The 24,755-nt window shown below is 38.6% G+C and overlaps 2 protein-coding genes and 1 long non-coding RNA gene across 7 annotated transcripts in view; 2 read left to right on the forward strand and 1 right to left on the reverse strand.

Moving 5' to 3' along the window:
- scube3 (signal peptide, CUB domain, EGF-like 3) overlaps positions 1-10,848 on the forward strand; it is a 79,797-nt gene extending 68,949 nt beyond the window's left edge. For all 4 annotated transcript variants that reach the window (XM_080897986.1, XM_080897987.1, XM_080897989.1 and 1 more), the window contains 13 exons: positions 3,779-3,901; positions 4,052-4,168; positions 4,258-4,353; positions 4,498-4,614; positions 4,761-4,922; positions 5,032-5,235; positions 6,048-6,209; positions 6,302-6,469; positions 6,543-6,704; positions 6,790-6,987; positions 7,075-7,227; positions 8,206-8,285; positions 8,572-10,848. In XM_080897986.1, the coding sequence (XP_080754112.1) occupies positions 3,779-3,901; positions 4,052-4,168; positions 4,258-4,353; positions 4,498-4,614; positions 4,761-4,922; positions 5,032-5,235; positions 6,048-6,209; positions 6,302-6,469; positions 6,543-6,704; positions 6,790-6,987; positions 7,075-7,227; positions 8,206-8,285; positions 8,572-8,724 (1,895 nt within the window). In that variant the 3' untranslated portion in view covers positions 8,725-10,848. The remainder of the gene's footprint in view (positions 1-3,778; positions 3,902-4,051; positions 4,169-4,257; positions 4,354-4,497; positions 4,615-4,760; positions 4,923-5,031; positions 5,236-6,047; positions 6,210-6,301; positions 6,470-6,542; positions 6,705-6,789; positions 6,988-7,074; positions 7,228-8,205; positions 8,286-8,571) is intronic.
- LOC308406779 (membrane cofactor protein-like) lies at positions 9,464-24,437 on the reverse strand. Of its 2 annotated transcripts, none has more exons than XM_080897999.1 (11): positions 24,361-24,437; positions 24,070-24,267; positions 21,727-21,826; positions 21,574-21,647; positions 18,450-18,668; positions 18,134-18,325; positions 12,044-12,140; positions 11,707-11,780; positions 11,433-11,612; positions 11,159-11,344; positions 9,464-11,070 (listed from the first exon to the last, which is right to left on the reverse strand). In XM_080897999.1, the coding sequence occupies exons 1-11, from the start codon at positions 24,413-24,415 to the stop codon at positions 11,048-11,050; spliced, it is 1,398 nt and encodes a 465-aa protein (XP_080754125.1). In that variant the 5' UTR covers positions 24,416-24,437; the 3' UTR covers positions 9,464-11,047. The 2 variants fall into 2 exon arrangements, with proteins under 2 accessions (XP_080754125.1, XP_080754124.1); XM_080897998.1 differs by having other exon boundaries at positions 18,134-18,328.
- On the forward strand, positions 12,571-17,484 carry LOC308406788. The gene is made up of 5 exons (XR_013973587.1): positions 12,571-12,907; positions 14,062-14,127; positions 14,478-14,633; positions 15,086-15,178; positions 15,479-17,484. It is a non-coding gene; the product is annotated as an uncharacterized lncRNA (long non-coding RNA).
- Positions 24,438-24,755: the final 318 nt, after the last annotated feature.

Here is a 24,755-nt window from a genome sequence, read left to right on the forward strand (position 1 = left end):
AGGTCGACTGATCGGGACTGTTGCAACAGAATTGACTATACTGAGACTAGAGAGTGGTAACTTGTAGATGTTTGTGATCAGGAGGTGCAGTTAGTCAAAAACTGCATAGGAGTAACAGTTTTACATTTTTTGTGAACCACCTACTCTTTCTTTGTTTTTTTTTAATGCTTACTTTCAATGGAGTCAGAGATGTGGTGGCAGTGCTGCTGGGTTGCAATACATTGTAAGGGGTTACTTTTATTTTTATCCACCCACTGTATGTAATTCTGGAATTACATAGTCTGCTGTATTTCAGAAGAGTTTAATAGGTTCACGGGATCCATTCCACACATGGGTAGCTGTATTAGCTGTCAGCTCAGGGAATAAATGTGCCAGGATTGGATTTGTAAGGCTTTTACTCACATGATGGACTGTGATCAGGCTGCACTGAGCTGCTAAAAGGAAAGAAGATGGTCAGGCGTAAATGACTCTCTATACCATTGTATAGAGCGCAAGTGATGAATGATTTCCCCTCTTTCTTCCCCCCCCCCTCTTTTTACCACCACCGCTGTCGGAACTGTTAGATAACCCCAGAGATTTATGGTGATCGCTGCTGTACTTTCTTCGTCCCCAGCCACAACAGTATGAGGTTATGTTATCCCCTCTGTGGTTTATCAGCGGACATTATGGCTGCCAAACAATTCAGAAATCTGGTGTTAAACAATAGACTCACCCTAAACAAACCCAATTAGGTCAGTGACCTGCTGTTAAGCATTGTGCCGAGGCATGTCAACATTCCTCCCAAGTGAGAGTATATCCAGCCATTCTCCCTCTCGGCTAGCAAAACAATCTGCTCATTTTGCTTATATGCTTTAAAAAATAGACTCAAACTGCTCGTGACTAAATACTTTTAAAGTATTTTTGAATTTACCTAATTTGATCCAGTCAGCATTTACCGTGGCAGAAAGGCATTCTTATCCTACGAAAAACATGTTTGTACATAGATCTATGAAAAAGATCTCTAAACATCAAAAAGGGTTCCAGTTGATACCTAAATACTTAAAGGGGGCTTATTAGGCTTATTTCTAGCTCCTTAATTGTATTCCTGGGCTGTAATAGAGCAGCTTTCAATAATTAGAAGTTTAAAACAATCTTGTACTAGAACTTGGTTTAGCCCCTTAGTTCATCCACCCCTCTAAACCAAGCCAGTTTACCCTCTTTTACTAGTCAGCTTCTCTCTAAACCAGTTTTTCTTTTGCAAACCTCCAAAAAGCAGGTTGTTTACCATATGCAGATCAATATTAGGCAAAAGAGTCATAAACTAAGCATTTATGGTGCTCTGTACATATGTTAACCTTATGAATTGTATTTGAAATATATGAAATATATTACTTGGACACTAAATACCCTGCAAATATTTGTTTTTGTTGAAGTTTTATAAACTTCCATGTACTCTTTGGGTGGTTTAATCTGACCTGAAAAAACATTTGAGGGAGTAAATGTAAAATTCCAAATGCTTTCAATCTTGGAAAGAAAATGTGGGACACATAATACAAAGGGTTGACATCAATACATGTAATGAATGCAATCCTAGTATATAAATAATGCGAACAGAAAAAAAACGATCATTCAATTCACAAATTCCTTGCAAACTGTAATCTTGTTGGTTACAATAACCTGCCTGTTGAAGGCTGGATTCCAGTTAAATTCCACTTAAATTCATTCGATTATGGCCGAATGTTGCTGTGTCAGGAAAAATGATTGATTGAACAGGTTAAAGCTCAAAAGGTAGTCACACTTTCGAAGCGGTGAAATTTGCTCTTTAAAAAATAAATCATTACTCATCCTGAATGTGCTACATGAATACAAATTCCTTTATTGTAGCTTTGAGGGTTGATTGTTGCATAATGCAGAATAAAATGCCTCTCGTAGTTTCTGTTGCTTACAATAAGATACTCATCTAAGCTACAGAATGTTTTTTTTTTTTTAAGCTATAAAGAAAGGAACAAATTTTATCACACAATACAAACAGTGTTGCTGATGTAATGTAGGATCATGCACCGTAAGTGCCTTTTTATTCCAAGGACAACTCTGGAATCACCAAATGGTCATTAAAAAATCGTGCAAATTACTCATATTATATTCATGCAGCTGCAAAGTGAGAGGTATGTACTGCACAATAAATATGTCTTCAATTTTAACATTTACATTTTTTTTTTTTAAACAATTAGTCCTATTTTTTGTTATTTTTGAAATTGCATATTTTCACTTTGGTGTCATGTTTATAGGATGTAGCTGAAATATTTGTAGTGCTTACAATCTTAAAAAATGTGGGGGTTTTGCTGTTTTTCCTTTGTTACAAATGATGAAAAAAAAAAATACTATGAAACAAAACTCTTAATGTCCAAAACTAACTGTAACCTAAACTAAAATCAATTTTAATGTAAAAGTAAATCTAAAAATTGCTCTGAGTTGACATATGATCACCCCTCGACTCCAGTATTTGGATTTATCCGTTGCATGGCTGCTCGCCAAACCACAAAAAAAGGACAAATTAAAGTGGAACTTTCTTCTTCTTCTTTTTTTGTTTTAAAGAAAATAAAAGGAGGGGGTTGGTGATTTATAAATATTTGTCCAATGCAGAAAACACTGCCCAGATTGCGCTTGGGGAAAAATTCTTCTTAAAAGCAACATGGGCCAGTTGGCGATTAAGCTCACAAAACTGATTACAGTTAAAAGATTTTGACATTTTTATGAACCCTAAATTTCTGCTACATGATACAAAGCAGTTGCAGAGTCTAAATGTCAGATCGTCTTTTTGTTCTGCCCTTTCCTTTCTTGGCTCGTCTCTACATCGGCTCTGTTAGAGCATGCAAAGCAAAAAAAAAAGATTAAAGCGATCTGGAGAAATGTTAGAATAAGTCTATTTGGTCACATTTCAAATTTGGGAAGAACAAAGAAGTCAAAACAACAGTTGCTGGCAGATGAGCTCTGCTTCCATCAGATTTTCATTAGAGCTCTTTGTCCTTTAAATGAAGTGCTTTGATGCAGAGGATAAGCAGCACATCCCTCACAACATTTTCAAGCAGTTCTGGCTTCAGAACAGCAGAGCGCTACTGATGAAGTCATCATCTTCTTCGGGGAGTGCAGTGGCACGCAGACTGTTTGTATTCAGAGTGAATAATTGAATGAGACAAGAAAGAGCATTTCATATCAGCAAGCAAGATCATCAATCACTGCCATTATCTCCGTTTCTTTCCCAGTGCCACTTGTCCGTAGCCTGCCGAATCCTCAGCTCCACTCACTAAACTAATTTTCTGTCTGGCATCGACGGCAGCCAGACTGCATCTGGATCCCGGATGCTGTTAGTGGTTTTAGCTCAGCATGTGTTTGAAAAGTTGATTATAATTTACTGCTTGCCACAAGTCTTTCTCCTTGAAGAGCAGAGAAATTTTGACCATGAAATTGAATGTGGGTGACATCAAAACGAGAAATCACTTCTGTTTACACGCAAACGCATTAATCTTTCCAGAGCGTGAGGATGAATGGAACTGAGCTTACAGGAACTCGTCATTCATAGCTGTGCTGTTTTATAAGAGGCCTGCTTGTCTTTCATGTAAATCAGCAGAATTGACTCCAGATTGTTTTGGACTAATCACATTGTTTTGTTTTGTTATTATATTTCTGTTGCCGTATTTGTCAATAAAAATCCTTTTCCCTTTGATATTTTTTGATCTTCTCCAGGCATGTTCAGATGTCCGCAGGACATTTGTACTTATGTTAACACCTCTCTTCACAGATATCGACGAGTGCAGTATAAATCGTGGAGGTTGTAAATACGGTTGCGTCAACACACTGGGGAGTTATGAGTGTACCTGTCCACCGGGGTACAAGCTGCACTGGAATAAGAAAGACTGTATTGGTATGTAGCAGCACTGCCCCCAAGTGGTTGATTCACTGACATACACTCGAAGCGGGCCTTTTCCACATACTGCTTGTGCAGTCTTTCTCTCTACGCCAGCTTATTGGTGTTAACATTATGTGATACATTGTAGATTGTGTTTTCTCTCAGAGCCTGTGAAATGTCCTCCTGGGCTTGTAGCACCAAAGGCTACACTGACCTGCAGCAAGACTGGCAAGAAAGAGAGCTGCTCTCTTACATGTGCTTCTAAGGCTCACTATCTGGCAGGTATGTCACCGCAATTCAGAGTCGAGTCACAAATTATCTCAGATCCAAAAGATTAGTTTATGGACTTATTTTTGTGTGAACCTTTACAGAATCTGATAACAGCTACTCTGTCAGTTGTGGTATCCCCATCCTCAGAGGGAAGTCCCCCACTAGGCTGAACTCCAACAGCAGTCAGAGCTGCATAGGTTTGTCACTCTCAATATTCATATGGTCGCAGAGTTTTCGAGGACCCAACATGTCAATCACAACAGCACAGACAGCTGTCTTTGCAGGGATGGCAGTGTGATGTTTCAGTGTCCTCCTACCCACTGGGCTGTGTTTGTCTGTAGAGGCTCTGGCCCCTCCAGTAAAGCAGACGGCTTCTTTCAAGATCAAAAACGCCAAATGTCACCTGCATCCTAAGCTGCCTGGCCGAACTGAGGACAGAGGACGGACACTGGGACAAGGTCAGTCCTTAACTGGATATGTTCCTTTACAGATGTGTTGTTTATTTATTTATTTTAATATTTAAAGGTTGACTGCTCTATAACAGATCCAAGCAATGTATGCCGGTGCTGCCTTAAAGATATTATATGATATTGTGTGTCCACAGGAGGAGGGCAGCCCTGCAGCAACTGCCTTGTAACATTTGTCAACCTTAAATGTGACTCCTCCAAGAAAGCTAAAGGGCGACGTGCTCGCAACCCCTCCAACAAAGAAGTAACACGCATTACATTAGAGCTGGAAGCTGAGGTCAAACCTACAGATGCTACAGGTTGGACTTTTCTTTTTCCATCCCAAAGGAAAACCTTGATCAACTTAGTTGGTGCTTAAGACATAATTATTTAAAATTTTATTTACATTTTTTATGGACTCCAATCCAGGGAGTTGTAATCTCAGCTGCCTGAGACAACGGATGGAGAAGCAGGTTAAAACCTATATCAAGGCTCTGAAGAAGTCCATCAACCAGGAGCGCTTCCTCATCAGAGTTGCTGGTTTGGAATATGAGGTGGCCCAAAAACTTCCCCAGGCTGCTCCTATTCAGGAAAACTGTGGTCCAGGCTGGGAGAGGGACAGTGGCCGATGTGGTAAGACCAGAGAGCAGAAATGGTAGTCTTGGATAAGCTAATTTTGCTGCAAGGATGTATTTAGAAACTTAGGATGTACTCACAGCAGCCAATAAATACCACACATGAGCACGTCTGAGCTCCAAAGTTCAGTTAATTTGACTAACGGGAGCACTGGGTCATACCTGAGCGTCAAGTCTGGTTAACTCTGTCCTGGGCTGCTTGAACAGGTGGGCCCAGGCGGAGATTGGTTGGACTGTTGGTTATATTACAGAGCAATTGTGCCCAGTGTTAGTACACCCTAAATGTCAGAATATAACCTTACGAAATGTCACATTGTGCATCATTGTTTCATAGAAGGTGTGTCTTTAGCTAGTCTTCAGGTGAGGTCTCTACACAATAAAACTAATCAGTCATCACCCAATCAGACCCAGCCACAACCCTAGGAGATCAGCTGATTTAAGTGTCATCCAGTATCATGTGATGGCTCTACTATAATCCAGCTCTGCATCCAATTAGCAAATGTAATAAAGGACATGCAAGTTAAGCTGTTTTAGCCAATTGCTTCTGCCCCTGCAAGCTACTTTGGAACCCACTATCACCTGGGGTGCCAATAACAATAAAACAAAAAAAACAAAAAAAACTGTGTTCATCTGCTCTGGTTTGCTCTCCTCATGTGTTACAAAGATTAACCACCAGAATTAATAGAAATGATCCCAGATACAAATAACAAATGCATATTTTATCCATCCACGTTACACATTTAGTTAATGAGGAGTTATAGCTAAGTGTGTCCTAATCTCTAACTGAAGCCATTGTGGATGTTCTCTCAGTCAGATGTTTGCCAGGCTCTTACTACCACGGTGAGCAGGAACGCTGTGTCCAGTGTCCACCTGGCACTTTCCAGGAGAAAGAGGGGCAGCTGGCCTGTGACCTCTGTCCTGGAAGCGATGGCCATGGGCCTGTGGGCGCACGGAACATCTCCTCCTGTGCAGGTAGCCTTGTTTAAAGTCTCACGGACTATGTTAAACATCCATTTCTGACTCATTAAAAAGCCTGATCCCTGTGTTGTTCACATCAAATCCAGGCCAGTGTCCAACAGGGTACTACTCCAGCAGTGGATTCAAACCTTGCCTGCCATGTCCTCAGGGCAATTACCAACCAGATTTGGGACGGACCCTGTGCTTTCCCTGTGGGGGAGGTCTCAGCACCAAGCGGGAAGGGGCCAGCTCCTTCCACGACTGTGAAGTCAAAGGTCAACTTTTTATCTTTGCTGGGGGGAAGAAATCCAAACTTCTTCGCTTAATATTTTTACTTTTTCCCTGCAGTTGATTGTTCTCCAGGTCATTACTACAACACCACAGTACACCGCTGTATCCGCTGCCCTGTGGGGACCTATCAGACAGAGTTTAAACAAAACTACTGCATCTCCTGTCCTGGAAATACCACCACTGATTTTGATGGTGCCACAAGTGTCTCGCAGTGCAAGAGTGAGTATGAAAATGATTGTTTTGTGTTGTTCATTTTTCTCAGACATGGGCTTGAATTTAATTTGATATGTTTGTGTGCGTCTAGACAGGCAATGTGGCGGGGAGATGGGCGAGTTTATGGGTTATATTGAGTCACCTAACTATCCTGGTAATTACCCTGCAAATGTGGAGTGCATTTGGAACATCAACCCACCCAGCAAGCGCAAGATCCTAATTGTTGTGCCGGAGATTTTCTTGCCTTCAGAGGATGAATGTGGAGATGTGCTGGTTATGAGGAAGAACTGTAAGTGGCCCTCTTTCATTAGCTTTCATTGAAATGTAGTAATTTAATCACACTATAAACCTGGTCATTTTTCTTCTTTAATACAAGGGTCAGCTACGTCCATCACCACCTACGAGACATGTCAGACATATGAGCGGCCCATCGCCTTCACAGCTCGGTCCAGACGTCTCTGGATTAACTTCAAGTCTAATGAGGCTAACAGCGCCAGAGGCTTTCAGATCCCCTATGTTACTTATGATGGTATGAAACATTATCACTTTTCTCACCAGATGGCTTAGATTGTGAACTGTTATGTGTCTAAAATTTTTCTGACCTTAAAGGGTTGTTTTATAAAATAAATCTTATATAGTATTATTTTTAATAAACGTGGCAGGTGACAGTCTTTTTATTTTTGTCAGTGTAGCTGTGTAAAAACAACACATATTAGCTTTTTTTTTTTTTTTTGCAAAAAGATGGACAACATTTAATTTGAATGATTGGCTAATTATTGTACATGGAAACTAGTGCTGTCAGCGTTATTCTCGTTAAAATGACATTAACGCCATAACCGCATTAATGCGGCAAATCTCCGTTAGCTATTTAGCGCGGGTCACCCCGTGCGTGGGGCTGCACAACGGAGATTTGCGGCGTAACTGGAGATTTGCCGGTTTAACGCGGTTATGGCGTTAATGTCATTTTAATGAGAATAACGCTTGCAGCACAAAAAACATATCTGCCGTCATGACTAAAATGTTACATATTTTGCACCAAAAACAGAGTGCAACTGTGGTGGACATGCAATTAACTGTTACTATTATATATTTGTCATCTGCTTTTAAATGATCGATTATTCAGAAAAACCAAAAGTTGTAAAATAGAGGAAAATATAATTTTTTATGGCTAACAGTCCAAAGTACAAAGGAAAGGAATGTTACAGAGAGGCTGGAAAACGTGACTGTCTGACAGATTAATCAGTTTCTCTGCCACCCTGATGGCTTAGGTGTGTACCAAACACACACCTGCCTATGAATCACCTTTAATGTTACACTGTAGTTTCCCTTTACAAAAAGGTGACATTAAGTTGAGTCAAAGGGAGTTTTCCAGTATATGAATGAGTTTTTTTTGCCATGTTTGTGTTTATTTTTTCACCACCTAACTTGTTTTGCATGACCTGTTTTCAGCATGCTATGAGAAAGCAAGCAGTGATTATATTATGCGTTGTTGTTTTTATGAATTCAGAGGACTACGAACAGCTCGTAGAGGACATAGTGCGAGACGGAAGGCTCTACGCCTCTGAAAACCATCAAGAAATCCTCAAGGTTAGCCCAGCCCCCTTTTCTTTTTCCTTTTCCTGCTAACTGTATGCATCATTGGCATCATTCATTGTTGCGAAGGTGATTCATTGAAGAGGAAAGGTGTCGTAAGAATAAACAAAGCTGTTGTTGTGAGTCAGGCGGTGCATTAATATTGACGAGATTAATGTTCTCTTACAGCTGCAATTTTTTTTCCAGTATTTAGCAACACCTTCAAATGTGATTAAGGCAGTAACTGAGAACTAAAGTGTGTTTCATTAAAGACTTTATACCTGTTGATTTTTCCTCACAGGATAAAAAACTGATAAAGACTCTCTTTGATGTGCTGGCTCACCCACACAACTACTTTAAGTACACCACTCGGGAGTCCAACGAGTTGCTTCCCCGCTCCTTCATCCGTCTCATAAGCAGCAAAGTCTCTGCTTTTCTGCGACCATACAAGTAAAAGCCACACAGCTGCCGACACGCCGGATCGCGACCCTCCCCCCCGATATCCCCCTCCATCTTATAGGCCACATCGCGCAACTCTCACAGGACTTAAAAACACGAGACATACTCTTACGTTTACCCTCTTATTTTTTTGTAGGCTTTGACAATAAACACTATGCAGACCTGAGAAATTTTCCAACACCATTTTTGTTTTGTTTTTTCTTTTTTGGTCAGTTACCATTCAGCACAGGTCTGCATTCCTGAGCTCAAACATGTAGTGGGGATATAGAGTATTGTGAGTGGGTTTGGTTTCTATTGTGTTGTGCAATGAAACCACACACACACACACAAAAAAAGAAAACAAACAATAGAAACGCCTATTTCAGACAGTAGGAGTGATGTTTTGTGCGTGCTGTCTGAGCTTGTTATTGTATTTGCTTAAATGAGCTCAACTCCTACCAATAAGTATGACTGTAAGTGTTGTGCAAGTGTTGTGTAACTCTGGTTCCATCTTCAGTGTCTGTGTGCTGTCCTCGAGGAGGAGCAGTTGTAAAATTCATGTCGCAGCTGCGGTCCAGCTCATTCAAAGCCCGACTATATTTGAGCTCTTAGAGCAGTTTCCAAGGGTTTTACTGTTAAAACAGTTATTCTCTGTCTGTTTAGACTGTACCAGCATTTTCCAACCTTCAGATTATTTCTGTTGCTCTTTTCCAAGCCAACTTAAAGCAAATACAAAAAAAAAGGGTGGTTAGCTATTTTAGGAACGTGGTGGATATTATGAAAAAAGTTGTTGGGAGCCACAGAAATGAGATAATGTGATGCTTAGTGGAACATGTCTCAGAGAGAAAGAAATGTCTTTGAGGGACATTATGTTTGCTGCTTCTTTTAAAAGGTCACTTTAATTCTTCAGTCTCATTGTCTTTCTGATGTACGCTACACATTTATAATCTATAGGTTTAAAAACAAAGGGAAGCTCCGAATCTGATACACTATAGTTTCTACACCCAGGAAATTGATATTCCACCAGTTTTATAATTTGTTTTTATTATTTTTATTATTTTTTTTAGTCTTGTAAATAATGAAAATAAATTAGACGAGGGTTGAATTCTGTAATTACAATTTTCTTACACAGGGCCCCCAAAATAAATTTTTGCCCCTCATGTCCGACCCGCCAAAGTCCAAAGACACCCAAGACTGCTCAAATTTCATTCTGTCCTAAAGAAGACAGATCTTCCAAAGACCTCCCAAGAGAAGGCATGTGTAGTTGTCTTGGGCTCTAGATTTGCAGTCAGTCATTTCCCTTTATTTTAATACAGAGTGCAATGATTGAAAATGAATTCTTGGTTAAAGCCAAGTGTGACACAAAAACTTGTGAAATGTGTTTTGGGTTGTTTTCTTGTTGCGACTCCTTGTATTAAATGTAAGTCATTGTGAAGATATTTAACTTCTAAAATGTAACTACTTTTAGAAAAATGCATTATGTGTGGTGAAATGTAACAAAGGGGTGGCATCTTGGTGAAGTGGTTGGCACTGTCACCCCATGTATTTTAAGACTCAGACTTTAGGAGGACAAAGAAATTGAACATATTGGACTCAAATGCGATGTTGGGCCAAGTAACACAACTCGTCAGCTATAAAATCCTCACTTTATTATCAGCTTCAGTCATTGATTTATATCTTAAAATCCAATATGCAACTTCTCCATGCGCTCACTTGGCCCACGTTGCCAAAAACTGACCCATCCCACCTAAATCAGCTTGTTTCTTTTTTCCCTTTTTGCAACCTGATTTACTCCCCCCCCTTTTAATTGTTGCCTTTTAAAATAAGAGTTTGCTATGATGTATCGGAGTTGATAATGATATTTGCACTTGAATTGTTATTGCTCATGTAAAGAAATGTCTGGATTTTGTATTGTCTTTTTAAAATGAATGGAATTGGTGTTCTTGTTTTCTTGTAGCTTGTTTGTTCATGAAATGCTCACTCACCGTTTAGTCTAGAGATGATACACATAACATTATCAACTGTAAGGAATAAAAAGAAAAAAACCCAACCTATGTACAGATGTGAATGAAAAGTTTGTACCTGTTCTTGCCCAAACGCGTATCAAAATAAACAAACTGTACTTCAGCTTCATTTAAAACATGTTTTAATGTCTGTATAGTAATGTATAATACATTTTTAGGTTATTAGGTATCCCAAATGGCTTAGGTTGATTTTAAATAAGTTGCATTTTGGTAAGAATGCAATGTTAGCTTAACTGTTTTCATCCATTGAATGCTGTTAAATAGTTTTGACAGATAGCGCTGAATATGGAAGGTTAAGGTTTGAGAGCTGGGGAATTAGCCCCACTGGTTGACAAAACCTGGGGAGGGAAAAAAAGGCAATCATAGTTTTAGTGTGGGAACAGTACTTCAGGTTACTCATACCAGGAAAAAGTACTGATTACTTACGTCTGCGTTGACATTTGGGAAGCTCAGGTAACCATCGGCCATCACGTTCACAGTACACTGTACCTGGCCCACTCATGACATAACCCATGTTACACTGAATATATATAGTGGCCCTGTACTGAAACTTCTGATTGTGGTTTCCTGTCCAGTAAGCATTAGGCACATTTGGTGAAGGACATGTTATTTCTGTGGGGGAAAAAAAAGAAAAGAATTCAACTTTAATGATTATTCATAAACACAATAAAAACTACAATCTGCTCTGTCAGAATATGACCTTTGCATTCTGGTGCAGGTGCACTCCATGTCCCATGTTTAGTACACCAAATCTCCCTTTCTCCAACAAGAGTTCCTGCACGACACGAATAGCGAATAACACTCTTGTATGTGTAAGGTTCATGTTGAAGGCCGGTTATTTCTGCGTTGCTCACTTCAGGAGGGTCCTCACACACCGCAGCTGCAAGAAATACAATAATTTTAGGATGCTGAGATTCAGGAAAACCAACTGACATCTAAAAGCTGTGGTGTGCTTGTGCGATAGGCAACCTAACCTTCACAAACAGGGTTGCGTCCGCTCCAGCCGTTATTCATGCAGTGTCTGGTTGCACGTCCCACAAGCATGAACCTAAATGTCAGGAAATGGGTCGCAGAGTTCATTTAAAGACCACATCTTCGAAATGATTTCTAAAATTCCACTTCTACATTGGACACAGTGAGTAACTCGATTGTATGTTATGTTACACAATTGTAGAATAACAATTGTGACTCGAGTACAGAAAACATTTTGCGAGTAATAAATGCAGAAGTTCTGATAACTCCAAAAGGCTGAAACCCCTTTTGTTTCAAAGTTGCATTCACTGAGAATGCAGGAGGTTTAAAAATTCTTACCCCTCATCACAGACGGCTGTAGCGGTATCTCCAAATTCTACTCCAGTATATACAAACTGTCCACTCTGAATATCTCCAGCTGAGCCACAAAGCTTTCCTTTACAGCCAAAGAACAGAAATAATTTAACATGACAGTACTGCATTTCAAGAATTTTTATTGTAATGAGGAGGCAAGACAAACTATCATCATCATGTGGTGCTGTCGTTTTGGATAACACATTCATTCATCTCACCATGGATAAGTTCAATTGAGCCTCAAGACTTAGTCAAATGAGATAATGCAGTAATCCTGTCCAATTCAAGGTTACTCTCAGTGGTAACCCAGCCTAGACTACAGGGTTTGTTTTTTTTAAGTATTTAATAGAAATGCAATGTTTTAAGCACTCCCCACAGGGGTGATACCATGGTAAAATGTAAATGCGTGGAAAAAAAAAAAAAGTAAAGCAAAGAGGCTTAAAAATCCATATTATATGATCTAAATCATTCCACTGTAAGAAAAGTCAACTCCAGGTGCACTCAAAAAAATGAATGAGGTGGATTGTTCAGTGTATATTAATTATTTTCATTTTACTTAAAATATATGTTTTTGTTAAGTTAACATATGTTTTTCTAATCAAGTCTACGTAATTGTGTCTATTATTCAACGTACATAATACTAATGTGTTACTTGATCGCATAACATTTAAGTTAAGTCAATTAGGATCGATATACCTTGTATATCCACAAGGTGGCAGTAATGCAAAAACAGTTGTAATGAAACCGCGCAGAACAAGAAGGTTTCACGGCTTGTGCCTGCTCATGCGCAAGACTTCAAATTTAACTGAAAAAGGCTGTTTTGGCGCCAAGCTGCTGTTTCTTTGAGAGGTAAGACCACTTTTTTCTTTGACTATGTTGTGTAGTATCTATATGTCCAGCATGGTTATATTTTGCGTTTGTCTTACAAGACATGTTATATCGTTTGCGTGTGCTTGTTTTACATTAGTTTTACTGGGTCCTGGACATTAGTGATGGGCAGATGAAGCCCCATGAAGCACTGAAGCTTTTCATCCAATTGGTTCACCCCAACGCGAAGCTTCATGAAGCTTCATTTGCTCTAGCAGGACACCTACTGGACGTAAAAATAATAGCTGGCATGAATTTGAAGAGTGTGGCATTTTGCACACAGCCTGTAAATGTCAACAACAAAAGGAGTGTGTAAAACACCTATAGTGTAGTGATGGCAGTATACTGTGTATATTTATGCTGGCAGTATGGAAAATGATTATTTGCGGCAAAGTTCGAACCGCTTCATGAACCAGTCACGTGGTACAGCCGGGCAGCGAGGCTTCGGACGTCATCATTTTCAGCTCCTCCCATAAATGAAGCAAGCCTCGATACGCGCTTCGCGGAAACGCCCCCTCCATTACTCGACACACGCTCCGAAGCCTCGATACAGAACGTCCCATCACTACTGGACATGCTTATTTTGTGGACTGTGTAAGAAACATTTTTATTGTTTTTTGTTTTATTAAGGGATTAGCTACAGGGGTTCATGGGGTTATTCTTTCAAGGGGTTATTTTTCCATTTGCTTTCTTGGGATTCCTTTTCTGTAATCCGAGAGTCGGAAATATCGAATAGGATAGCAAGGATAGCATAAAGTGACATTTAAAATCCAAAAAGTCAAGGGCGAAAGCCACTGTGACACCATTGTTCTGCTCTATCAGTAATCTGCATTATGTAAAAATGGTCTGTAAATACAGCATGTTTCCTAGCGGAGTTATACATATCAATGTAGTTATAAATTACAGTTTGTGAAAGTACACACTTAATTTTTTTAATAAAATTATTCAAGACATATGAGTGGACAGACAATGGAGGTCGACAGACCTGGTGATAATTGCTTCTATAGAAAGTTAGCACATGGCAGTGTCAATCTCTTGCTTTTCTTCTGAGTAGTATTTTATTTAGTTGTAATTCAAACAATAATTTGCTTCTTGAAATTAAGGAATTAATTATTTTTTTTCTTTATAAATCTCAGATCCTGCCTTTACCTGCTCCCTCCTATACTGATGTGGTGTATGTGGTATTGCTGAGCTTGTATGTGGTATGTGAACTGTTATACTTTTAAAAACAAAACTGTTTTATAAGTTAAGTTTTCTTTTGTGACCCATCCCATGCCCCTGTTATTTCTTCTCCACATCTGAACCATGGTAAAGGTTGCAGTTCAAGGGCCTGAGGCATGAAATTCTTTTCAGATCAGCTGTGATCAATATTTTTTGGAACTTGATAAATAACAATAAAAGCTGTAATGGCTCCATTAGCATTTTGTGTAAATGTTTGTGTTAAAATTATAGCTTTAATGAGGTCTTTCTACATTAGTTTTAGTTTGTATATGTGTACATATAGTATGTATATTTACAGTACAGTATGTTGTGTTTGTTGACATATTTTCAGGTGGAAGCAGAATATGTGAGGATTACTACTGCTGCACATGTTCCAAGGCTTTTTACACAACTTGACCAATACACTGACCAGCTCATAAAAGTCTTCAAGAAAAAAGGAGGCGTTGCAGGGAAGAAAATTAGACAAACTTTGGCCCCAGCCACACAGGTGCGTTATTCTGTTGGTAGCAAAATATTATGGCTAATAAGATCATTTTCAAATTTAAACAGCTAGTGTATGGTAGCTGCACAGTGCACTTACATTTATATTAAGCAAGACAAAGTTTGGTACTCAAAACGTTGGAAAATTTAAATTACCTAAACATATGTAAAATCTGATCCCTTGATTTAGGTTAAACCAGAAGTGAATGTTTTTATGTTATGTTTTGAATGCAAAAAAGATGATGTATTAGTTTGTCTTTACCTCCATTATGGACATATATAATGTGGTGGAAACCCTGCCCAACAGGTTAACTATTCATGTCCATGTGATGATTAGTTGGTCTTGTGTACATGTCTATCTGTGCAGTGGATATGTCATTCATTTTGCGTATAATGTGAGTTTCTGTCATCCTAAAGTATTTCTGTTTTCTCTTCCTGTATCTCTGCCACTCTCTACAGAAGGAAACCATTGAAAAGGGGAGGGAGTGTGTCCTCAGGGCACTACCTTTTTACCCGAATGAAGACCCAAGCATCCTCTTCAAAGAATAATTGGTTGGTAATTTTAGTTTAGTTTTTTATCTGTATTAAACCAAATTTTGAATAACTAATGTTGTTGCATGTTGTAATGTTGTTGTTGTTGTTGTAATTTGCATGGAACCTGTTTAAATGTTTTGGGAAATCTTCTTGTATACCCAAACTATTTATATTTATCGTTGAATCTGTAGTCTAAAATAGTGGCGCACTGGGGTGCATGTTCCTAATATTGTGTTTACGTCATTAAAGGGTAGCTTTGGCCCTTTTTCTTTCTTTTTTTAAAACTGGATGCCATTTTTCTATGTTTTTGTGTCTAAGCTACAGCTGTTCAGAGGGAGCTGGAACAAATTACCCTTGCTATCTTTACCATCGAAAGAGCTGATGCCAGCACTCCTCCAGCCGATGTGGGTGTAAGCGCCAGACGTCTGCTTTATATTTTTATTTACGATTGAGTTCATGTTTGTTTTATAATTCATAGATTCATTACATAAGTCATCTTTTCAGGATTAATAAATGTGAAAATATATGTGTTTACATAAAGTAATTTTAAGTCACTGTTTTGGGATTGGAACCTAAAAGGGGGTACCTCTCACTTTAATTATGTAAGTGCAATAGTAGCATGAAACCCTGTGTGAGAGGGAAGGGGAGGAGCATGGACAGAGAGGTTAGGAGTCTCACGGTTTTCTGACCGTGTGCACAGCTAGTTCTGGATAACTGCTATTTTTTGGAACTTTCATGCTTTTTAGGAAGGAGTTCATTGTTACATCTTCAAATCATAATGCAACTGGAAGCATTTCTTTTGGAAACCAGGAACACGCGTCAGCCATAGACTCTTCTTTTTTGAACTTGGTTTATTGGAAATTACCCTACAGTGGGTATAACCATCTAGTGTGTCCTGCATGACCTGGAAGACCTGGCCTCTGCATGTGCACTCTTAATGGGTGGGATATATGCACTGAATCTCAGTTAACCTCAAGACTGAAAGCTAAGAGACAATCAAAAGTATTGAGATTTAAAGGATTTAATTGAGAGATGATACTGCACCAGAAATGTTGAAGGGTGGTGTGTATATTAGCGTTCAAGGCATATTGTTATGAGGTGGAAATATGTTCATATTCAGTTTGTGTTACATTGTGTGCATTGTAAAGGTAATTGTAATACATACTAAAATTAAGGGTAAGTTAGGAGGTTGATCTGATATCCTCGTGTTGGTGTTGTTCCCAGATCATCATACTAAATGTTGTTCCAGGATCAACATTGCAAGTGACCAATCAGAATGTTGTGACGTCATACTTTTGCGACTTCGGGAAAAACCGGCGTAAAACAAAAAACTGTACTTAAGCTGCGTGAAACCGCCTCTGTCCGCCGATCAACTGACCCTAACCCTAACCGTAACCCTTTAATAAACAGTAAGCAGAATTGATATTGTCCTTGCAACATTGGAATTTTATAAATGCACGAATGGCTTGGAATAGAATAACGTCACAACAATGTGATTGGTCACTTGCAATGTTGAACCTGGAACAACATTTTCATGATGGTCTGGGAACAACACCAACACGAGGATATCAGATCATCCAAGTTGGGAATGCAGGATGAATGTATATTTTGTGGACTTTTAAAGACGAACAATTGTTTCCATGTTAAAATGTTTACATCTGAAGTTTTTTGCCCAAACACTGGTAAAATAAATGTTGACAGTGGCGAGTGTTAAATGGTTACTGCTGTGCTGTTGCAAAAAAACTGAACGCTGACAAGCTGTTTTATTGTTAGACCATAATGTTGGCATGTTTTGTTAAAGTTTTATTTGGGATGGTGATGTAATTTTCTTTGATTGCTAATATCAGTGGACTATTTATTATTATTATTATTATTATTATTATTATTGTTGTTGTTGTTGTTACTTTTTTTTTTTTTTTTTTTTTTTTAAATTGTGGCTGTTGAGGTGGACACTTCACTTTGCATTGTTAAAGGAAAGCACTTCATTGGCATTGTGTTACTGGACTGACCCTAAGCAATCATTGCAAATAGCAACTTTGCTATCCATTTTAGACACTAAAAGAAAAAAAACACTCACAGACCTTACTAGCATCACATGTGCATAACTCAAGTGTCATCTTATCAATGTGTTATGTGATCTTCAATGCGTTTTTTTTTTTCTTCTATTTCTGGTAGATACAGACATTTAATTTAAAGTCTTGATGTTGCATCTGTCTACATACTGTTAATTACTAACCCTAATGAGCTGTTGTGTTTTATTTTGGACTGGGTTTACACAAATGCTCACTGAATGTGTTGGCAATAAAATAAATTTTAAAAAATAAGTTGGATGTACTTAATTCATTTGTGTGGAACCTGTTGACAAAATAGATTTATGTAAAACTAATTAATAAAGCACAAGGTGGCTGAAAATATAATATTTGAATTAATCTAACTTAAATTTAACATTTTACTGCCACAAATAAGAAATGTGTTGAAGTAACTAATCTAAACTATCTAACCTGAAAATATATCATCTATGTTCATACAACATAACTTGATTTAGTTAGTCTTAAATATGTCTTGTTAATCTTAAGTAGTTTTTTTAAATTAGATGAACTAAAGATTTTTGCTTTAAACTAACATAATTCAATTTCGTGGAACCTGTTGACAAAATAATTTTAATTAAAGTCAACGTTTCATTTTTTTGAGTGTGGTAGAGGTTTGTCCAGGACTCACTGTTTAGTGTTTCCGGGAGGATATTTGAAAACAGATATGGAGTGAATTATTTCTGATTTCTGAAGGGCCACTAAAATCCTCTGATGGACAAGGGTGCAACTTACAATTTAATTGAAGAGTGTTACATTAATAAATGCTATTCTAAAATATATTTTTTTATGTCAACAATAATCCTATCCTGGTCATGGGATAAAATGTGGAAAAACTAGGTTTTATAAAAAGACTTGATCAAAAAGAAATATCAAATATACTTACGCTCACACTTAAGCTTCAGTGGTGTCCATTTCCCATTAATACAGAGGCGAGACTTTCTGCCGCCTGCTGCAACGTATCCAACATCACAGTTGTAATAGACCTTTTGCCCAGAAAAGAAAGATGTCTTTGTAATGAACCTGTCAGCAAGGTGGACATTGGAGTTGCTGACAGCTGGTGGCACATCACAGCTACCTGCTGAAAACATTTTCCACAGGGGAAGATATCACTTTAGTTTTAGCAAACTCAGATGAAGGCCATTTTTCATAGTGCTAATGCAGCGTAAGTGGCGTATCAGGTAAAAATATGAACCCTTTACCAGGTGATGGTTGAATTTTATCATCAGGTATGGGAACACATTGAGGAGGTTGAGGCTTCCACTGGCCACTGGAGTCACATGTGGTCTGCTGAGCTCCATTCAGCTGGAAACCCTCACTGCAGATGAAGGTCAGGTTCTCTCCCACCTGGTATGCAGAAACACCTCCAGTTCTCTGCACAGAGTTGGCTACTTCTGGGGTTGGGCAGGTGATGCCTCCCTCTGATAGTAAAAATAAGAAAAATTTATTTCATGTCTTAAGTACAAGTGAACAAAGGTTAGAATTTAATAAATCTAAATACTTATTTTAGAAAAACTGGCTATACACTCACTGGCCACTTCAGTAGATATACCTTACTAGTACTGCGCTGAAACCATTAGCCTTCAGAACTGCTCTAATTCTCTTTTTCATAGATTAAATAAGTTAAATGAAAAAAAATTTTCTTAGATTTTGGTCCATGCTGACATGATAAGTGTCCCATAGTTACATAACCATGATGTGAATCTCTTGTTCCATAAAATCCCACAGGAGCTCTGTTTGAGATCTGGTGACCATGAAGGCCATTTAATCACAGTGAACTCATTGCCAAAGCCAACAGAATATGGACCACTGTCGTCATAAAGGGATAGACATGGTCAGAAACAATACTACAATAGGCTGTGGTGTTTAAACAATGCCCAAATAGTACTAAGAGGCCCAAAGTGTGTCAACAACATATCTCCCACACCATTACATTAACTACAGTCTGAACTGCTGTCACAAGGCAGGTTGGATCCGTGCTTTGATGTAGTTTACACCAAAATTCTGACCCTGCTATCTGCCCTAATCAGTCTGTCAATCTCTTGCTCCTTTTCCCCCCTCACTTGTGAACAAGGACCCAAGATACTTAAACTCCTCCAGTTGGGGGAGCAACTCTTCCCTGATCCAGATTAGCTGGAACCTCATCATCTGCAAAAAGCAGAGGAGATCCTGTGGCCACCAAAGTGAAAGCCTTCCACCAACTGGCTCCACCTAGAAATTGTACACAGTTGTACACAGACTGAATAACTCAGCAGCAGGCCAGCACCCGATACTCCTGAAGCATCCCCCACAGGATACTGTGAGGTATGCGAATAAATAGCTTCTCCAAGTCCACAAAAGTACACTGGTTAGACAAACTCCCATGCACCCTTAAATACTGTTGAGAGGATAAAGATCCACTGTTCCACAACCAGGACAAAAACCACATTCTTTCCTCCTGCATTTGAGGTTTGACTAATGGATGAACTCTCCTCTCCAGCTCCCTGGCATTGATATTCCTGGGGAGGCTGAGCGGTGTGATCCCCCTGTAGTTGGAACACAGTCTCCGGTCCTGTTTCGTAAAGATTGGAACCACCACTCCAAGGTCAGTCCAGGGCCACCGTCCAAGATTTCCACATGTTGATGCTGAGGCATGTCAAACAAGACAGCCCTACAACATCCAGATTATTTAGAAACTCCGGTGAACCTCATCTAATGCAGGGGCCTGGACACCAAGGAGTTGTTTAACTGCCTCAGTCACCTCACCTCTGGTGATAGGCAAGTTGTCCCCATCATACCCAGAATCTGTTTCCTCTACAGAAGACATGCCAATGGGAGGAGGTCCTCTAAGTAAATCAGAAGAGTCTGTTCAGTGACAGGTTGCTTCTCCCCAAGACAAGAACTAACAGACTTAAAAACTCCTTTGTCCCACACGCCATCAGACTGTTTAACTCCTCTCTGGAGGGGAGAGGGAGGGGAAACAGGAGGACAAAGGAGGGGGGAACAACTAAGCTGTAGTGCCTCTTCACCTCACTGTACAATACCTTGTGCAATACTTTTTGTAAATAGTCAACAGTGCAATAGACTCAATACTTGAAATGTGCAATTCACTTGTATTTTTATTTTTTATTCCTATTTATTCTATTTATCCCCTTCGTATATTTTATTTATATTTGTCTCTGTATTTATATATATGTGTGTGTGTGTATATTTATATATATGTGTGTGTGTGTATATATATATATATATATATATATATATATATATATATATATATATATATATATATATATATATATATATATATATATATAACAATTCTGTAACTGTAACTTCGGTCGTTGCTGTGCTTTTTTTGGAAGTCGAATTTCCCAGAGGAACCCACCCGAGGGATTAATAAAGTCCTATCTTATCTTATTATCTTATCTTAAGTATTCCTTCTACTGCCCGACTATGCCCTCAGTTGAAGTCAAAAACACCCCACTCACTCTATACACCATGTGAGTAGAGGGAGTGGGGAGCTCCAATGCTTTCCCCTGCTGAATCACATGATAGGTTTTCCAGAGTTGCTTCGACACCAACAGCAATTGTTTCACTGAACTCCTCCCACACCTGAGATTTTTGCTTTAGCTACTGCCTGAGCTGCTTTCCACTTAGCCTGCTCCTGTACACCCACCACCTACAGGGGGAACCTTGCTATCGAGTCTGGCTATTGGGACATAGATTGTCACCTCTCTGGCAGGGAAAGTGCGTTGTATGAAGTTGAGAGATATCGGTTAGATATATTTGGGTTCATACGTCAGGCTCTGGAAACAGTTTCGTGGAAAGGAGCTGGATTGTTCCAGGACTGTGCCTGGACTTGCCCTGAGGCAGTGGGACTGTACATTGGGGGTTTTGCCGGTGGATGACAGGGTTGTTTTCTTGGACCTTCGGGTCGGGGAACGGGTTCTGACTGTTGTTTGTTCTTATGCTCCCATTGACAGTTCAGACTACCCAGCCTTCTTGAATTTACTGGGTGGAGGGCTGGAGTGTGCTCTTCAATTATCCTTCTGGGAGTCTTTAATGCTCACACACGGAATGACAGTGAGACCTGGAGGAGCATGATTGGGAGGAACAGCCTGCCTGATCTGAACCTGAGTGGACTTCTGTGCAAATAACAATTTGTCCAAAACAAACATGGGAAATTTGCTTCAACTGAGTTAAGAGATTAAACTCCCAATTTACATAACATTCAGGGATTAGTTACGCATTAACACTACCACTTAAAGCCACCCCTTACAGTTTCACAACTATTGGGTTTCCATTTACAAGCTAGTTCGAGTACTTCAATGTACCACATCACTGTACCTTCACATGATGGGAATTCACCAGCCCATCCAGACCTTTTGCATATCATGTAGTTCAGCCCTTTCAGAGTGTATCTGTAGATAAGAGATGCAGTCAAACACCACTTGAAAGTCTTATTCTGATGTTTTAGGAGTTCTTCAAAGTAAAACTTACCCCTCATTGCACACAGCAAAAACCTTCTCCCCGATGTATGAATTCCCTTCATACTGGAACTCTCCATTGGGTAGATCACCAGCATTGCCACATGATATCTCTGTTAAATGCAAGATAGTAAGCGTGTAAATGACACATTACAGTTTAATTTCTAGATGGAAATATAAAAGCCCACAACCAAGGCTGATTTCGCTGGAATGTTTTATGGAGGTCTAGAAAAAAAACTGGAACATGTGAAGAAACTGATACTGTAGAGGACTTGTCATTTGATGCTTGTCTGAGGTTAAGAAGCCCAGAACTGGTCTTGATACCAGCAATATAAAAGAATTTTAAATCATGAAATGATCATTTATGGTTAAAGAGGCTGCAGAGATCAACTGTAAAACACAGTTTATCCTTCAAGCCAAAATATGTGGTGAACTACAAGCCTATTTATGGGGAAAATGACTCAAAAAGAGCAGAGTGATGAATCATGTAAGTTACATTCATTTTTCTTCAAAGAATTTTCACCCTCAGTTGATAATCTGACAAAACGTATTTCTTTAGTTTCCTTTTGCTCTGTTAGCACCATCTTGCATCTTGTAGTTTGGCAATGATTAAAATCTGTTCCATTTTTAAAAAGGCCATTGATTATGAAGACAGAACTGCATTAATCAGTTTGGTTGTAAAACAGAGGCAATTACATTACTAGTACACTATCTCTTATAATCTAGTTAAAAATTAGTTTGCAGTATGGTTATTTAGACCGGCACGTGACTCTCAAACCAAAGAAAGCCAAAGAGATCATGCCCCACATTTTTTCTAATTCACAAAGTTTTTGTTTCCTTAACTGGGTAACTTAGCATGCATCTAGACATTTATTTTTCTTAATTATTTAGTAAGGGAAAAAAGTTATTCAAAGTAAATTAAATGACTCTATTCAACTGATTTAGACTTGAAAAATGTGAATCGACCTTTAAGGCTGTAAGAAATGTTGTTGTCAGTAAATTTCCCAAACCAAATTTATGTTGTTTGGAAACCAAAAGAAAAACATCGAAGTAGAAATATGTGTGGACAATGTATATTTAGAAAGAGTAAATGAAATAAAATTTCTTGGGGTGATCATTGACCACAAGCTCTGTTGGAAGCCACACATTACTTATGTTCGGGGGAAATTGGCACGGGGCATTGCCGTCCTGGGGAAAGCAAAGCATATGTTGGATCAGAAAGCACTGCACATTTTATACTGTGCTTTACTACTGCCATATATGAGCTACTGTGTAGAGGTCTGGGGAAACACATACAAAAGTAACACACAAACAATAACTATAATACAGAAAAGGGCCATTAGATTAATAAATAATGTAGGGTACAGGGACCATACAAATGCACTCTTTGTCAAAATGCAAGCTATTAAATTCCAAGACTTGGTGAAGCTTAAAACAGCGCAAATAATGTATAAAGTAAGAAATAAATTGCTTCCCAAAGAAATCTGTAAATTGTTCATAGAAAGAGAAGGTGGGTATAACTTAAGAGGGAAATGGAATTTAAAAATACAAAGTGCTAGAACAACTTTAAGAACTATGTCTATCTCAATTGCAGGAGTTAAATTATGGAACAGTCTAACAGAAGAAATAAAAGACAGTCAAAACATAAAACAGTTTAAAGTAAAATATAAAAACCTAATTTTAAATAAGTATAAGAATGAAGAAAACGGGGTTAACCCAGGACGGTAATGTTGCTGGTAATGGTGTTGCGGTTCTTTTTTGTTTTTTTGTTTTGTTTTGTTTTGTTGTTTTTCCATAACTTGTGTATCTGCAAATATACACATTCTGTATTTTTCATATGCAAGAAACTATACTGTGGTGGGGCTTGCTAATTTCTTGTTTTTGATTTATGTATGTTATGTTTTGTTTTACTTCATATGTTTCATATGTTGTTTGTTTAATTTAAGACAAAAAAAATTAAATGAATGAGAGGTAAAACTTGAGGGGGTAGGGACAAATAAGTAAATACTTCAGCCTACTCCTTTTCAAACAAATAATGGAATGATATTTTGTAATGATTGTGAAGGCACATGTTTGAAATGTTTGAAATAAAAATGAACTGAACTGAACTGAACCTGTGTGTATTCTGACTTCTTTTTATGAACGACTTTTTTCTTGATAAATTTTTTTTACTTGTATATCTATTAAACACCTTCCCCAGTAGGGGGTGTTAGCGGGCTTCTGCGCTGCTTTAAATCCATCTAAGTAAATTACAGGTCTAAGAATATCTCAGTAAACAGGCTGCTGAGTGAAACAACACGCAAGCGACTCTTTTTTTTTTCCGCCCTTGAAAACAAATAAATGGTCAAATTCTTACTTTCGCATTTTAAAGTCAGTTTGGTCCATTGTCCATCAACACACTGCACAACCCTGCTGCCTCTGAAAGCAGTGAAGTCGTCGTCACAGCTGTAGTAAACTTTCTCGCTGTGGCTGAATTTCTGTCTCCTGGCATATTTCGTCTCCAGTTTGGTGTTCGGGTATTTATCTGGTGCTGAACAATCCTGTGATACTTGACCTGTATTTTTGGGAAATCATACCATCAGTTTTATAAATAAATACATCATTTACATGATATACGAAAATAATAAATGAACAAATCACTATTTACCTGAAGCCGGTGAGGCTAACATGAAAACCAAAATACTCCAACCGACAGTCCTCATGTTGTCTTGCTTGTAGGCTGTCCTTAGAGGCAGATGCCAACAGGAGGATCAAGTGAAGCAATTTATAGAGGAAGACTGGGACAGCCCATCAGGGAATGGGCATGAAAACATAAAGCTGTACTATAAAAAAAAAGTCCTATAATCTTCATTTTAGTATCTATGATTTAATCCCTGAACAGCCCAAATACAGCTCACGCGTAACAGTAATATCTATACATTTTAAGCAGGAGCACAGGTTTATTTTTAGTGAGTAGGTGGTTATTTGCTTATTCATCGTGTAAGATTAAAAAGAGATGAAGGTTCTACGAGGCTTTAGAAACAGAATAAATTTATAATGGGC

This window comes from Rhamphochromis sp. 'chilingali' (genome assembly GCF_963969265.1).
Source record: "Rhamphochromis sp. 'chilingali' genome assembly, chromosome: 12".
In the NCBI taxonomy this organism is placed as follows: domain Eukaryota; kingdom Metazoa; phylum Chordata; class Actinopteri; order Cichliformes; family Cichlidae; genus Rhamphochromis; species Rhamphochromis sp. 'chilingali'.